At 41.2% G+C, this 15,890-nt stretch overlaps 1 protein-coding gene across 1 annotated transcript in view; it reads right to left on the minus strand.

Annotated features, from left to right (window-relative positions):
- UTP20 (UTP20 small subunit processome component) overlaps positions 1-15,890 on the minus strand; it is a 350,150-nt gene that overhangs the window by 9,422 nt on the left and 324,838 nt on the right. The window contains exons 60-61 of the mRNA XM_053716993.1: positions 2,358-2,484; positions 1,882-2,027 (exon numbers count right to left, since the gene is read on the minus strand). Coding sequence (XP_053572968.1) covers positions 1,882-2,027; positions 2,358-2,484 — 273 coding nt within the window. The remainder of the gene's footprint in view (positions 1-1,881; positions 2,028-2,357; positions 2,485-15,890) is intronic.

Below are 15,890 nucleotides of genomic sequence, written 5' to 3' on the forward strand. Positions count from 1 at the left end.
GGAAATACTTTTCAAGTAATTTACTATAATATGAAAACGTACTGTGCCTATAAGAAGCACAGAAAAAGTTATGACAGTTGAAAATTAATAAACTGAAAAGTTATAGCATCAAATCTTTGTAAAAAACACAATTATAGCAAAGGATTGCTCCCATTAGCAAAGGATAACTAACCCTGATAGCTAACAGTGAGAGAGATCAGTAAACTGTCAGAAATTAAATAAAACGACTGCCAAGTGGAAAAAAATAGTGCCCAAAACATTTTTTCACCCAGTACCTCAGAAAATTAAACGATTTTACATGGCAGCAAAAAACGTTTAACATTAATAAATTGAGTGTTATTAAAAAGCCTGTTGCTAGTCCCTGCAAATTAGGCTAAAGTTTTATGCATACAGTATAATTCCAGTGAAGTGCCATTCCCCAGAATACTGAAGTGTAAAATATACATACATGACAGCCTGATACCAGTTGCTGCTACTGCATTTAAGGCTGAGTTTACATTATATCGGTATGGCAGAATTTTCTCATCAATTCCATTGTCAGAAAATAATAAGCTGCTACATACCTCTTTGCAGATTAATCTGCCCGCTGTCCCCTGATCTGAAGTTTACCTCTCCTCAGATGGCCGAGAAACAGCAATATGATCTTAACTACTCCGGCTAAAATCATAGAAAAACTCAGGTAGATTCTTCTTCAAATTCTACCAGAGAAGGAATAACACACTCCGGTGCTATTATAAAATAACAAACTTTTGATTGAAGGTATAAAACTAAATATAATCACCATAGTCCTCTCACACATCCTATCTAGTCGTTGGGTGCAAGAGAATGACTGGTAATGGCAGTTAGGGGAGGAGCTATATAGCAGCTCTGCTGGGTGAATCCTCTTGCACTTCCTGTTGGGGAGGAGTTAATATCCCATAAGTAATGGATGATCCGTGGACTGGATACACTTAACAAGAGAAAGTAAGGACTGAGGTACATGTGAGGTGGGAGGGGTTTTATAGAGCTCTTGGGGTTTGGGAATCGTTGCCTCCTCCTAGTGTGTTAAGGAAGAGTAATTCCTAGGAGATATGTATCATGGACTCTCACCATTTTATCCACGTTTATATAAAGGCACCGTGGCAGTGATCCACTACATAAAGTAAATATTTTTAAGTCTATTTTATTTTACCTCTAGTAAAGCTATAGAAAATAGTATTAGTCCAAGATTAGAAGTTTCTTTGTAACTGCTTTTATAGGGTTAAGCTTTTTAAATCTTTGATTGTTCTACATATTAGATAGTATGTAATTACAAACAATTGACACTTAGGGGAAAAAAAAGTTAAATACTAAGGAACTATAACAAGCATTAAGTGTGCATGTTAAAGGGACACTGAACCCAAATTTTTTCTTTCGTGATTCAGATAGAGCATGAAATTTTAAGCAACTTTCTAATTTACTCCTATCAAATGTTCTTAATTCTCTTGTTATCTTTATTTGAAATGCAAGAATGTAAGTTTAGATTCCGGCCCATTTGTGGTGAACAACCTGGGTTGTTCTTGCGGATTGGTAGATAAATGTATCCACCAATAAAAAAGTGCTGTCCAGAGTACTGAACCAAAAAAGCTTAGATGCCTTCTTTTTCAAATAAAGATAGGAAGAGAACAAAGACAATTTGATAATAGGAGTAAATTAGAAAGTTGCTTAAAATTGCATGCTCTATCTGAATCACGAAAGAAAAAAAATTGGGTTCAGTGTCCCTTTAATAAGCCTATTTTTCTATTAAGCACTTCACTGTGTTTTTTATTACTCTTTAAATCAGTATAACATTTTTATTATTGCTTACTTATATATATATATATATATATATATATATATAGTATCGGTACAAAATAACCTTACCTGCAATGCTTTTTGTTTTTTCCTTATGACCCGCTTCTGGTTAGCTTGTTTTTGTACAGCTGCAAATGCTAAAGAAAAGCTCTCCAGGCCAACTAAGTTCTTTAGAAGGTCTATGATTTCTTGAGATAGATTTTTCAGTGTTGGATCTGAGGGAAGAGAACACATCATTGGATAAGGTACAGTTAATTGCTAATTTCCTAGATCAAAATGCAAACTATCAATTATGAATTTTTTCATTAAAATCTGGACATGACTGTTAGAAATCCTGTAGATCTCTTCATAATTATTTACATTTCTGCTACTGTATCTATAGTACAGCAATACACAATGGCCTTAGCTAAAAGGATATTTAAACTGCACATGGAAACCAATATACACAGACATTTTACTTTTAGATGTAGACTACCATATCTTAGTCAGGGTGATTACACAGTACAACGTTCCACATATCTGAGATCATTAGTCACAATAACCACCTTGTTCTGCATATGTGCTGTTCAGCTCTCTAAAGAGAGGAGCAATTATTGTTGACAGCAGTGGCTTCACTTTCTCTTTTCCAAGGTCTACAGCAAGAGCTCCAAGGAATTTGAAAATACACGTCCTCTGAAAAAAGTGAAAAAAAAGCATGTACATTTGATCAGAAATAGGATTAGTCATAAAGGCTTTCACAAAATACAGTAAATTACACAAGGTTCTAAGAAGAGGATGGTTATTGATATTGACTGGTTAATTGGAGCTTGGTCAAACTGTTTTCTTCTTCACCTGCATTGTGCACTGGGAACTGATGTCTGATAATGGATAAATCTAATTTCTCATGTTCCAAATGACAGCACATAAAAAAAATTAAAGCCATAATAAGGTAGATATACATAGCAATAAGGAAACTGCCTTGAATAAGGCGTCAGACTCTGACCAAGTAGTCCCGGTATTAACAGAACTATATCATTACTATTTTAGAAAGCAAAAAGACCCATCAAAATATTTTTCTCAATCCTTAGTTACAATTAAAGGGACATGGCAAATTTGATAAAAGTAATGTTGAAAGTTTTTTTTTTAATTAAATGCTCTATTTGAAACGTGAAATAAACATTTTGGGTTCCATGTCCCTTTAATATTAAAGCCAAATAAAGATCTAGAGCTGATGGGCTTGTATAGACCAAAACTATACATTTCTCACTTCTATTTTAGCAAACAGATTACAGATAGTACTCAGGGAATTGGTACACCAGGATCAGACAGGGTTTATGAAAAACAGATTATCTTCTAATTTTAGGAAATTTAACTATCGCTTACTATAGTGAAATTGATTTAGTGCAACTGTCAACTATGAAAGATTTCCCCGAGACTTTTCATTTTTAAAGGGGAACAAGACAGGTTGCCCTCTCCACCATTATTGTGTAATTTATAGATCAAACCTTTAGCATGCAAGTTTAGAATTTTTTTTTTGAGGTATAAAGATTGGTAATAAAATGTACTGTTATAAGCAGATGCTTTAATGGATTTTCCTAAATAAGACCTCAAAGATATTCAGAAGCTTTTAAAAAGTACTGATCTATTTAGCATAATCTCAGGATATAAGATTAATAAAGCTAAATTTATTTTTTTATGTCTTTAGATTAAATTAAGAAATAATAGATCCCCTTTTATGGAAGTGAATAATGTCTTTAAATATTTGGGACTTAAAATCTCTCATCTGAAAGATGGTATAACCATTCTTAAAGATAAAAAGTTACTTAAACAAAATGGAAATCTATATTTATGTGTATGCTAAGAAAAAGAGATATCGTAATTAAATCAAGCAATGAAGACATTTTTATGGAATAAGAGTAAACATAGAATAGCTTGTAGAAAGTTAATAATTTACAACAGAAGGATTGGTTTAAATTTTCCTGATTTTGAGAATTATTTTTGGATGTCCCAAAGTAAATGGATTCTAAAATGGTTGACAGAGAGGGACTATTATACCTTAATTGATCTTGAACAAGGAATAATCTTTATCTCTACCTCATGTAAAAAACAAAATAAATGACCTCCATTAATTAAAAATAAGTATTTATATAACCTACTAAAATAATACAAATGTCTCTATTTACCTGGAAAATCAGCTTTTATAGCTGACTATGAAAAAGAAAATGTATGCTTACCTGATAAATGTATTTCTTTTTTGACACAATGAGTCCACGGATCATCTTAATTACTTAATGGGATATTCACCTCCTAGTCAGCAGGAGGAGGCAAAGAGCACCACAGCAGAGCTGTTAAATAGCTCCTCCCTTCCCACTCCAGTCATTCAACCGAAGTTAGGAAGAGAAAGGAAAAGCCAAGGTGCAGAGGTGTCTGAAGTTTATAATAACCCACAACCTGTCTAAAAGAACAGGGCGCGCCATTGACTCATCGTGTCAAAAAAGAAATACATTTATCAGGTAAGCATAAATTTTCTTTTCTTTTTTAAGACACAATGAGTCCATGGATCATCTTAATTACTAATGGGATTCAATACCCAAGCTAGAGTACACAGATGATACGGGAGGGACAAGACTGGGAACCTAAACGGAAGGCACCACTGCTTGAAGAACCTTTCTCCCAAAAGCTGCCTCAGCCGAGGCAAAAGTGTCAAATTTGTAGAACTTTGAAGAAGTGTGAAGAGAGGACTAAGTTGCAGCCTTGTAAACCTGTTCCACAGAAGCTTAGTTTTTGAACGCCCATGAGGAAGAAATAGCCCTTGTGGAATGAGCCGTAACCCTCTCGGGAGGCTGCTGTCCAACAGTCTCATATGCAAAACGTATGATACTCTTCAGCCAAAAATAAATAGAAGTAGCCGTAGCTTTCTGACCCTTGCGTTTTCCTGAGAAAACCTCAAACAAAAGAAGAAGACTGACAACAGTCCGTAGTCACCTGCAGGTAAAACTAAAGCACAGACCACGTCAAAATTGTGCAGAAGTCTTTCCTTCTGAAAAGAAGGGTTAGGACACAAGGAAGGAACAAGAATCTCCTGATTAATATTCCGATCAGAACAAGCTTAGGAAGAAATCCTAATTTAGTACGTAAAAACTACCTTATCTGAATGGAAATAAGATAAGGAGACTCCAAATGTAATGCCAAGAGCTCTGACACTCTCTGAGCAGAAGAAATAGCAACAAGAAATAAAACTTTTCAAGATAATGACTTAGTATCTAAGGAATGCATAGGCTGAAACGGAGCCCCTTGAAGAACTCTGAGAACTAAATTCCGACTCCATGGAGGAGTAACTGGTATGAACACAGGCCTGATCCTGACAAAATTATTGTACATCTGGGACATCTGCCAGACGTTTGTGAAATAAAATAAAGACAGAGATTTGACCCTTCAGGGAACTTGAAGATAAACCTTTCTCCAAACCCTCTTGGAGAAAAGACAAAATTCTAGGAATCCTAACTCTACTCCACGAGTATCCCATGGATTCCCCCCAATGGAGATATTTACGCCACATATAATGATACATTTTTCTAGTGACAGGCTTACGAACCTGAATCATGGTCTCAATGACCAAGACAGAAAAAAAAACCCGCTTGGATAATATTAAGCGTTCAATCTCCAAGCAGACAGTTTTAGGAGAAACCAGATATGAGAGGAGGGGCCCTTGACTAGAAGGCTCTTCCTCAACGGAAGTCTCCAAGGTTGCAGAGATGACATGTCCCCCAGATTTGCATACCAAATCCTGCGAGGCTAAGCTGGTGCTATGAGGATCACCGATGCCCTCTCCTGCTTGATTCGAGCAATGACCCGAGGAAGAAAAGCAAACGGAGGAAAAAAATTGGAGAACACTTCCGGAAGGAATTCCCACTCCCTCGGATGAAAAGTCTGCCTGCTCAGAAAAACCCACCCCTGGGATGTGGATCGCCGACAGGCAGCAAGAATGGGCCTCCGCCCACTGAATTATTTTGATACCTCTGTCATCGCCAAGGAACTCCTCGTTTCTCCCTGATGATTGATGTAAGTCCCTGACGTTATTTTGAGTGACTGGAACCTGAGAAACAGGACCGAGGCTAACTGAGGCCAGGCCAGAAGAACATTGTAGATTGCTCTCAGCTCCAGAATGTTTATAGGTATAACAGACTCTGGCTGAGTCCAAACCCTCTGAGCCCTTAGGGAGCCTCCAGACTGCTCCCCACCCTAGAAGGCTGGAGTCTGTTGTCACAATCCCCCAAGATGGTCTGCGAAAACAGGTTCCCTGGAAGAGATGATCCAGAGACAACACCATTGAAGAGAATCCCCTTGTCTCCTTCTCCAGTAGTATTCGAGGAGACAAATCTGTATAATCTCCGATCCCTTGCCTGAGCATACTTAAATGCAGAGGTCTGAGATGGAACCAAGCAAATGGGATGATGTCCATTGCCACCATCAGCCCGATTACCTCCATGCACTGAGCACTGAAGGCCGAGGAGTGGATTGAATGACTAGACAAGTATCGATAAACTCTGATTTCCTGACATTCTGTCAAAAAAATCCTCAATGATATAGAATCTATTATGGTTCCACAGAGAGTTACCCTTGTGTTTGGGACTGAGGAACTCTTCTCCAAATTTACCTTCCACCCGGGATATCGCGGGAAGGATAACACCATGTCTGTGTGACATCTTGCTTGCTGTAAGGATGGTGCCTGGACTAGGATGTCGTCCAGATAGAGCGCCACTGCAATGCCCCATAACCGAAGCACCGCCCACAGCGATCCCAGAGCTGGAAAACTCTGAGAGCTGTGGCAAGACCGAAAGGAAGAGCCACAAACTGGAAGCATTTATCCAGAAAGGCAAACCTTAGAACTTGAGACGATTCTTGAGAATGGCACATGAAGGTACGCGTCCTTTATATCCACTGCAGTCATAAATTGACCCTCTTGGATCAAGAGGGAATGGAACGAATAGTTTTCATCTTGAAGGACGGTACACTAAGAAATTTGTTTAGACTCCTGAGATCTAAAGGTGGTCTGAAGGTTCCCTCTTATTTGTGAACCACAAACCGATTGGGACAAAAAAACCCAGACCCTGTACCCATAGTGGAACTGGAACAATCACTCCCAGGACTGAGAGGTCTCCTACGCAGTGTAAGAACGCCTCTCCCTTTATCTGATCTGCAAATAATCTTGAAAGCAGAAACCTGCCTCTGGGAGGAAAACTTTTTGAACTCTGATTTGTGTCCCTGGGACAATATTATCTACCAGGGATCCTGAAGATCTCGAACCCAAGCCTGAGCAAAGACGGAAAGTCTGCCCCCTACAAGACCCTGTCCCGGATTGGGGGCATGTCCTTCACGCTGTGATTGATTCAACAGCAGGCTATTTGTTTGCTTGTTGTTTTTTTTTTTTTTTTTAAATATTTAAATCCCAAAAGATATTATTTCCGTCAAGCCAGGTCCCAACAAGGTCTTCCCCTTGTAAGGAATCGCTAAAAGCTTAGACTTAGAGCATACTTCCGTAGAACAAAGTTCTAACCATAAAGCTCTGTGAGCTGGAACAGAGAAACCTGAAACCCTATGCTCCCAGTTTGATAACTTGAAGGAAAAAATTTGAAATAAAGGAATTGGCCAACTTGAAAGCTTTTATCCTATCCTGGATTTTTATCCAGGGGAGTTTCTGACTTAGTAGCATCAGACAACGCATCAAACCAATATGCCGTTGCACTAGTGACGGTAGTAAATTACACAACTGGTTGCCATTGTAAGCCCTGGTGTACATCCCTTTTCTAATTTTTGTCCATAGGACCTTTGAAAAACCCAACTATCCTCTAAGGGTATTGTAGTTCTCTTAGCTAAGCTGAAAACTACTCCTTCCACCCTAGGGAATGTTTGCCCAACCTTCTTAGCTAAGTCGGCTATGGAAAACATCTTTTTAAATATAGGGAATGCGGTCTTTCCATTCCTAATAACTTACTGGACACACTAGGATAAATTACACTAGTAGTGTCAGAGTCGGGTAGCTAAAACCTCCTAAATTAACAAATGGAGGTGTTCAAGCTAGAAAAAACTGAAAGAAAAACAACCTCAGAACAAATAAAGATATTATTCCATCTGAGTCTGGGAATTCTCTCTCAGGTATCTTCCTCTATCAGGTAACAGGGAAGAACCATTCGGAAAAGCAACTACTAAGGCAACCATTTTCTATTGACCTAAATAATTGAAAATAATTCCTCTAATAACGTTTCTACCTTGTGGGAAAACCTATAATGAATGAAATGCAAAGTAACTCCAAGTGGAGTGTTAGAGGAAGTGCAGGGCACTGCATGTGGGCCATAACAATTAGTGGGACACTTATAGGAGAAATTTGTGGTATAGATTGACCATGGTCAACAGACTCCCAAACAGCAAAAAGCCTTAAGAGGAGTAGGTTCAGAAAAGAGAAAAAAAAATTTTGATAAAAATTGGCACACACAATACGTGTGTTTTTTTTGTGGGCTCCTGTTCCATCCTAAGACACAAAGGATGGATTAAACCAATAACAGTTGAAATTATTTTAATAAAGATCAACAAATAAAAAAACGTTACTCTCTCTTTAGCTTTTAAAACTGTAACTTTTTATCTTTGTGTGTACTTAGATTAGCACACAAATATTGTACTTATACCTCAGTTAAATCTTGCTGAGGTGCCCTTCTAATACCCCTTAACCTTTGTAACTTCATGTTTTGGATCCTAAACAGACCTGGAGCGCAGCTGTAGCGCTATTCGGACCCACATAGTAAAACCACAGAGTACTAAAAGCTCCACCTTCCGATGAACGGAAGAAAAGAAGCGAGTGCAGCCCAATTTGGCCTCCAACATAGCTCCGCCCCTCGTGGGCGTGATAACACGCATCTCAGAGTTTCCCTTAAAGTAAAACCTAGAGATTGTACATTGCGCCTCTCAGAAAACGGCACCAAACATAACCCCGCCCTTCGTGGGCGTAACAATACACGCTCTCCCGGTCGCCATTATCTTAGAGATAGGCTACCGGGGGATAACTGAAACCCTCTTTGTGAACCTAGGGCAAATAGTAATACCGAAAGTTAGGTATAATACATATTAAAATTATACAGGTGAAATTAGACAACTTGACTGGGAAATGGGTTACACGTTACCCATAACCAAATTCCTAACTAACGGCAAACTAAAGCAGAGATCTGACCTTGGGGGTGAGGTGGGGGGTGCCTTTACAAAATGGCTGAAATATTTCCAACTCCAGCACTTCCTGGCCACGTCCCCAGATAGAGACAAGCTAACTAGACAGCCTACTATGTTCGAACAACAGTGTCTTAGTAATCAACCACTATGTCATACTCTGGCGTGGGCAAAAAGGGCACTATCGCTCAGCGAATTGAACGTGGTCCCTAATTATAGGAATAGATGGCATAGGGAATTAGGGAAGGAATTAGATGAACAGGAATGGAAACATATTACCCAAAACACTAGAAAATCCTCAACTGCGGCTAGGTCCTTGGAATTAAATTTCAAGGTCCTGATGAGATGGTACCTCACCCCAGCTAGAATTAAGACAATCTATCCGACAGCCTCTGATATGTGCTGGAGGGGGTGCGGTAGCAGAGGCACCATGATACATGTTTGGTGGTCTTGTGATAAGCTTCAACCATTCTGGGTACAGATAGGAGATTTTATTAAATTGATCAGCAACCAAAGCCCTGAGTATCAAATCCAGCCCACAACAGCATTATTAAACTTACTTCCAAACTGCAAATGCAAAATTAAGAGGAAATTAATACAACTAGCACTAAATACAGCCAAATCCCTGATAGCTTCTAATTGGAAATCACAGGCGGTCCCTACATATAGGGCATGGGAGTTGTTAATGGACCATACGATCCAACTGGAGGAGTATGGTTATTTTATAAGAAAGGATATGGAGATGTTTAATAACATAAAGTTTTACTGGGAAACACGAATGCACGCACATTGAATACTATATACGACATAAGAAATATTATAACAAGTGAGTGAAAGAAGTCCCTAGAGTAACCAAATGGACATTACATAAATAAATAAATATACCCCTTTGTCGAAAAGGACAAAAGAATTTCTGGCTTTTGCATAATGGAGGTGACCAACCTTTATTGTTTTGTTTTGTTTTATTGGTTATATAAGTTAAGAGTTAAAAATTTAGGATGTTAAAACTATGTAAAGCACAAAATGTCATGCTGATCTGTAATTATTGTGCTCTCAACTGCATTTTTTTTTTTTCATGTACTGTCTCTTTTTTCATCTAAAAAAAAAAAAAAAAAAAATTATACAGGTGATTTACCAGCGACCACATAATAATAAGTGGTTTAGCCCTCTCTGTTATTAGACATTTCTCCTGAGCTCCTTTGTAGTCAGCTTGATTCAAGTGCCCCAGAAGCCACGCTCCTCAGCCCCAGTGCCTGCTATTAACGCTGTCACAGGACTCCTTAATAAATATATAGGAGATATATCTCCCAGTAAAGTGCTATACTTCCTCTGTCCTGAATCCTTTTCTTGCTTCAGACCCAGAATAAAAAAGTCAGCACTTACCTTTGAAATCTGCCCGACAGCAGGGCAGCTCAGCAGGTTTAAGAGGGCCTCTCCCTCCCATAGCCCTGTGGATAAAGATAAAGCCTGAGTCATCTTACTTAGGCTATCAGGATAAGGGCAGCAAAAGTGTATGGGAGGCGCAGTGAGAATTATCTCCCACAAGTTCCCATTGCTCTAAAGCCACCAAAGCTCTACTGTAGAGACTGATATGGACTATGGCTACACCCTAGGACAAAGCAGCACAATCTTGTACTACTTTAAAAATAATAAACTCTTGATTGAAGAATCTAATCTAACACCTCACTTTACCTCTTCCTATCACTAACGTAGGCAAAGAGAATGACTGGAGTGGGATGGAAGGGAGGAGCTATTTAACAGCTCTGCTGTGGTGCTCTTTGCCTCCTCCTGCTAACCAGGAGGTGAATATCCCATTAGTAATTTTGATAAATGTAGGTCCGCCCATCAGAGATACGGGCGGGAGCCGTGGACTTTCCTCCCCTCGATGGAAATTAAATTATCAGGTAAGCATAATTTATGTTTTCCATCTAAAGGGGAGGAGAGTCCACAGCTTCATTCATTACTGTTGGGAACATATACCCAAGCTCTAGAGGACACTGAATGAAACCTGGAGGGAAAAGGCGGACCCCAATTTGAGGGCACCACAGTCTGCAAAACCTTTCTCCCAAAAACAGCTTCCACAGAAGCAAAAACGTCAAATTTCTAAAACTTTGTAAAAGTGTGTAAGGAAGACCAGGTAGCCGCCTTACAAATTTGCTCCATAGGAGGCCTCATTCTTGAAGGCCCAAGACGAAGCCACAGCTCTAGTTGAATGAGCCCTGATCCTCTGAGAAGCTCCTCAACCAAAAGGACAAAGAAGTAGAAGAGGCTTTCTGCCCCTTGCGCTTCCCTGAATACACCACAAAAAGTGATGTAGACTATCTGAAATCCTTTGTAGCCTGAAGATAGAACTTCAGGGCACGAACCACATCCAGATTATGAAGTAACCTCTCCTTAGAAGAAGAAGGGTTAGGACACAAAGGAGGAACCACTATTTCCTGATTGATGTTACGGTTAGACATCACCTTGGGAAGAAACCCCAAACCAGTGCGAAGCACAGCCTTATCCGTATGAAAAACCAGATAAGGAGGCTCACATTGCAAGGCAGCCAGTTCACATACTCTGCGTGCCGATGCAATAGCCAGTAGGAAGAGAACCTTCCAGGACAGAATCTTAATGTCAATGGAATGCATGAACAAAAGATTGGATGTCAGGAAGCTCAGCGAGTCTCCTATGCAACAAGACTGATTATCCTGAAATCTGTCCCTTTAAGGAACTGGCGGCAAGACCCTTCTCCAAACTATTCTGGTGAAAGGACAGAATCCTGGATAACTTCACCTTATGCCAAGGATATCCATGCTTCTCACAACAGGACAAGTAAGTCCGTCATACATTATGGTAAATGCGACGAGTGACTGGCTTCCTTGTCTGAATTAGAGTATCAATCATACTCTCAGAAAAACCTCTCTTGGACAAGACTAGACGTTCAATCACCACGCAGTCAGCCTCAGAGAATCGAGATTTTGATGATGAAAAGGGCTCTGTACCAGCAGATCCCCACGACAGGGTAACCTCCACGGCGGAGAGGATGACATCCCCACCAGATCCGCAAACCACGTCCCCTGCGGCCACGATGGAGCAATCAGAATGGATGAAGCTCGCTCCTGTTTGATGCATGCCACTACACGAGGTAGAAGTGGTAACGGTGGAAAAATGTAAGCTAGGCTGAACCCCCAAGGCACCGCTAAGGCATCTATCAGCTCTGCCTGGGGATCCCTGGACCTTGACTCGTATCGAGGTAGTTTGCAATTGAGTCTGGACGCCATGAGATCTATCTCCGGCGTTCCCCACCTTAGACAAATCTCCACAAACACTTCGGGGTGAAGAGACCATTCCACCCAGATGGAAGGACTGTCTGCTGAGAAAGTCCGCTTCCCAGTTGTCCACACCTAAAATGTGAATCGCTGAGAGCCAGCAGTTGTGGGACTCTGCCCACTCCAATAGCCGAGAAACCTACTTCATGGCTAGGGAGCTCCTCCTATTATAACCCCCCTGATGGTTGATGTAAGCCACCGAGGTTATGTTGTCGGTCTGGAATCTGATGAAGCTGAACGACCCCAGAGGAGGCCATGCCTTCAGAGCATTGTAGATTGTTTGGAGTTCCAGAATATTTATCGGAAGGAGACTCTCCTCCCGGGACCCTTTTTCTTGTGCTATTCTGGCACCCCAAACAGCTCTTCATCCTGCCAGACTCGCGCCCGTGGTCACAATCTCCTAGGACGGTCTCAAGAAGGATGTCCCCATGGACAATTGCTCCGCACAAATCCACCAAGAGAGGGAGATCCGAGTCCTAGCATCCATGGATATCTGCTGTGATAGATCTGAATGATCGCCGTTCCACTGTCTCAACATGCACAATTGAAGAGGTCTGAGATGGAACCTGGCGAATGGAATGACGTCTATGCTGGAAACCATGAGTCTGATTACCTCCATACACTGAGCAACCAAGGGGCTTGAGGAGGACTGAAGGGCAAGACAAGAGGACGCAATCTTCCTGCGTAGATGGTCTGTGAGAAATATTTTCATGGACATAGAGTCTATTATCGTGCACAGGAACTCCACCCTGTTGCTGGGAACCAGGGAACTCTTTCCTGAGTTGATCTTCCAACCGTGAGATTGGAGCAAAAGAAGCACCCTCAAATGATCCTCTGCGAGACAGAGCGACGGCGCCTGAACTAGGAGGTCATCCAGATAGGGGGCCACAGCAATGTCTCTAGATCTGGCCACTGAAAGTAGCGCTCCCAGAACCTTCATGAAGACTCTCAGGGCTATCGCCAGACCAAAGGGAAGGACCACAAACTGGAAGTGTTGGTCCAGAAACGCAAATCTCAGGAACTGGAAGTGGTCCCTGTGAATTGGCACATGAATGTAAGCGTCCTTCAAGTCTATAGTTGTCATGAACTGCCACTCTGGAACTTGGGGCCGAATAGATCTGATCGTTTCCATTTTGAATGATGGAACACTCAGAAACTTGTTTAAACACTTTAGGTCCAGAATCGGGAAGAACGTGCCCTCCTTTTTTGGAACCACAAAAAGATTTGAACAGTACCCTAAGACCCCTTTCTGCTTGCGGTACTGGTACGATAACACCTAGAGAGGAGAGATCCCTCACACATTCTAGAAAGGCTTCTCTCTTTTCCGGTCTTGAAGACAGGTTTGATAGGAGGAATCTGCCCCTGGGCGGATGGGATCTGAACCCTATCCTGTAACCCTGGGCAACAACTTCCAGAACCCAAGGGTCCTGAACGTCCTGCAACCATGTTTCTGAGAAGAGAGAGATAATCTGCCCCCTACTTGGTCCGGAGACCAGTCGGGGGCTGCCCCTTCATGCCAACTTTGTGTTGAAAGGCTTCTTGCTCTGCTTAGACTTGTTCCAAGAACCCGTAACTGTGGATATCATCGAATCCAATTCTGAACCGAACAGAATCTTTCCTTGAAAAGGCAGGGACAACAGTCTCGACTTAGAGGTCATGTCCGCAGACCAAGACTTTAGCCACAGAGCCCTGCGAGCTAAAACGGAAAAACCTGACACCTTCACGCTCAGGCGAATAATTTGCATATTGGCATCACAGAAGAAAGAATTGGCGATCTTCAGCATCTTAATCTTATTCTGTATCTCGTTGATGGAAGTCTCCCCCTCGACCATTTCACACAGTGATTCACACCAATATGTTGCAGCTCCGGCAACCACGGCTACCGGCTGAAAAACAAACCCTGTGTATTGAAACATTTTTCTTAACATGTTTTCCAACTTTTTGTCCATGGGCTCTTTAAACGACAAGGAGTAATGATTGGACCCAGGGGCGCTGCATGTGCAATTGGAGATGGATGCAGGGAACGCACCTCAAGGGACGGGGAACCCTCAGAGGTGGACGGCTCAGTAGTACTAGACATCCGTTTATTTTTAGATGTTGAAAATGTATTAAGGCATGTGGAACATAGTTGAGCAGGCTGATCTACCAGACCCTCCTCACAACAAACACAGGAATGAGACCTTGTTAAAGAGGGAGAACCCTCTAACGTGTCAGAGTCCTCCATAGCTTGCGCTGTTCTTACGGACTAGATTAACTTAATAGGTACCTTTATAACCTCCAATGGCCGGGGCACTCACCACCTCCTATGACCCAGACTACAGAAACCGTTTCGTCTCCTGCGCCGCTGATCAACAGAGGAAGAGAGATAGCCACACCCCGTCACATGGAATCCCCTGTCTAAGGAGAAAACGCACCAAAAAAATGGCCGCGCAATACTCCCATAAGTTACCTGACAGTTCCACACATTGCCAGAGCCTCATCTCGAACATAACGCAGCAAAAATAAAACCCTCCCCCCGTTTAATAAACCCCTTTCCAGGAATATTAACCCTTGGTTCTTTAAAGATAAAAGGTGTCACACTGTGACCCTCTCTTCTGTGTTATCATTATGTAATAAAAAATGAAACGATCTTACCAGAATCTACGCCGTGGAACAGGAACATGGCCCTTCAAGTGTGACAGGTTAGTAGCCTTGCTTCTGACATGGACTTGAGTGAAAAAAGCAAGCAGCGAAACTCGTCAACGCTGATTGGTTGTGGAGCTGTTAACATGAGTCTGGATGGTTTCCCAGAAAGACTCTCCCTGCATCTCCGGACTCTAACTTTCACAGGACTACTTAAAACTGCAGTCCCAATGCGAAGAGTACTACCCTCCATAAGAGACTTCTCCGACGAAAGGCAATGACTGGGGATGGGAGTGGGGGAGGTATTTAAGCCTTACATACACACACACACACACACACACACACATATACATGACGAAGCAACCAATCGTGTTGCGAAACGCGTAAGGCTCCGCCCCCGCCACACGTATTGCCTGATTCTCTATACACCGGTACAAAACAGCACACTGTATCACACACCTGGTTGTGTGATCGTGTTTGACAGGTATTTGGTGCTGAGTGGGCTTATATTTATACACTACAAGCAGCTAAATAACGGAAGGAATACAAGTTTTAAATTTATATATACTTGCCCTATCCGTTGGTGCTGCATTTTTCAGTGACAACCACAGAATGTGGATTTTATGTATTGTTATTTTATAACTTATATGCATTTGTAAATATACTTTGTTCTAATAAATCTGATTCTTTTAATACACTTATATGTATCTCATCCTATAACTGCCCCCATACATTCCAAACGGCCCCTGAGTCTGAAAGTGGATTAATTTCCATATCCCAGTCTGGAGACATAGAGACTGCACAGCTACAGCTAAAAAGCAAAGGGACTGCAGTGTGAAGTTGAAAAGGAGAGCAGAAGGAGAGATCAACTATAACCAGTGTCTTATCTATACCTCATATTGGTTGAGGTTGAATCACGTGAGTGGTTTAATTTTATTTGCATTGTTT

Source organism: Bombina bombina, chromosome 6, assembly GCF_027579735.1.
Source record: "Bombina bombina isolate aBomBom1 chromosome 6, aBomBom1.pri, whole genome shotgun sequence".
NCBI classification, from domain to species: domain Eukaryota; kingdom Metazoa; phylum Chordata; class Amphibia; order Anura; family Bombinatoridae; genus Bombina; species Bombina bombina.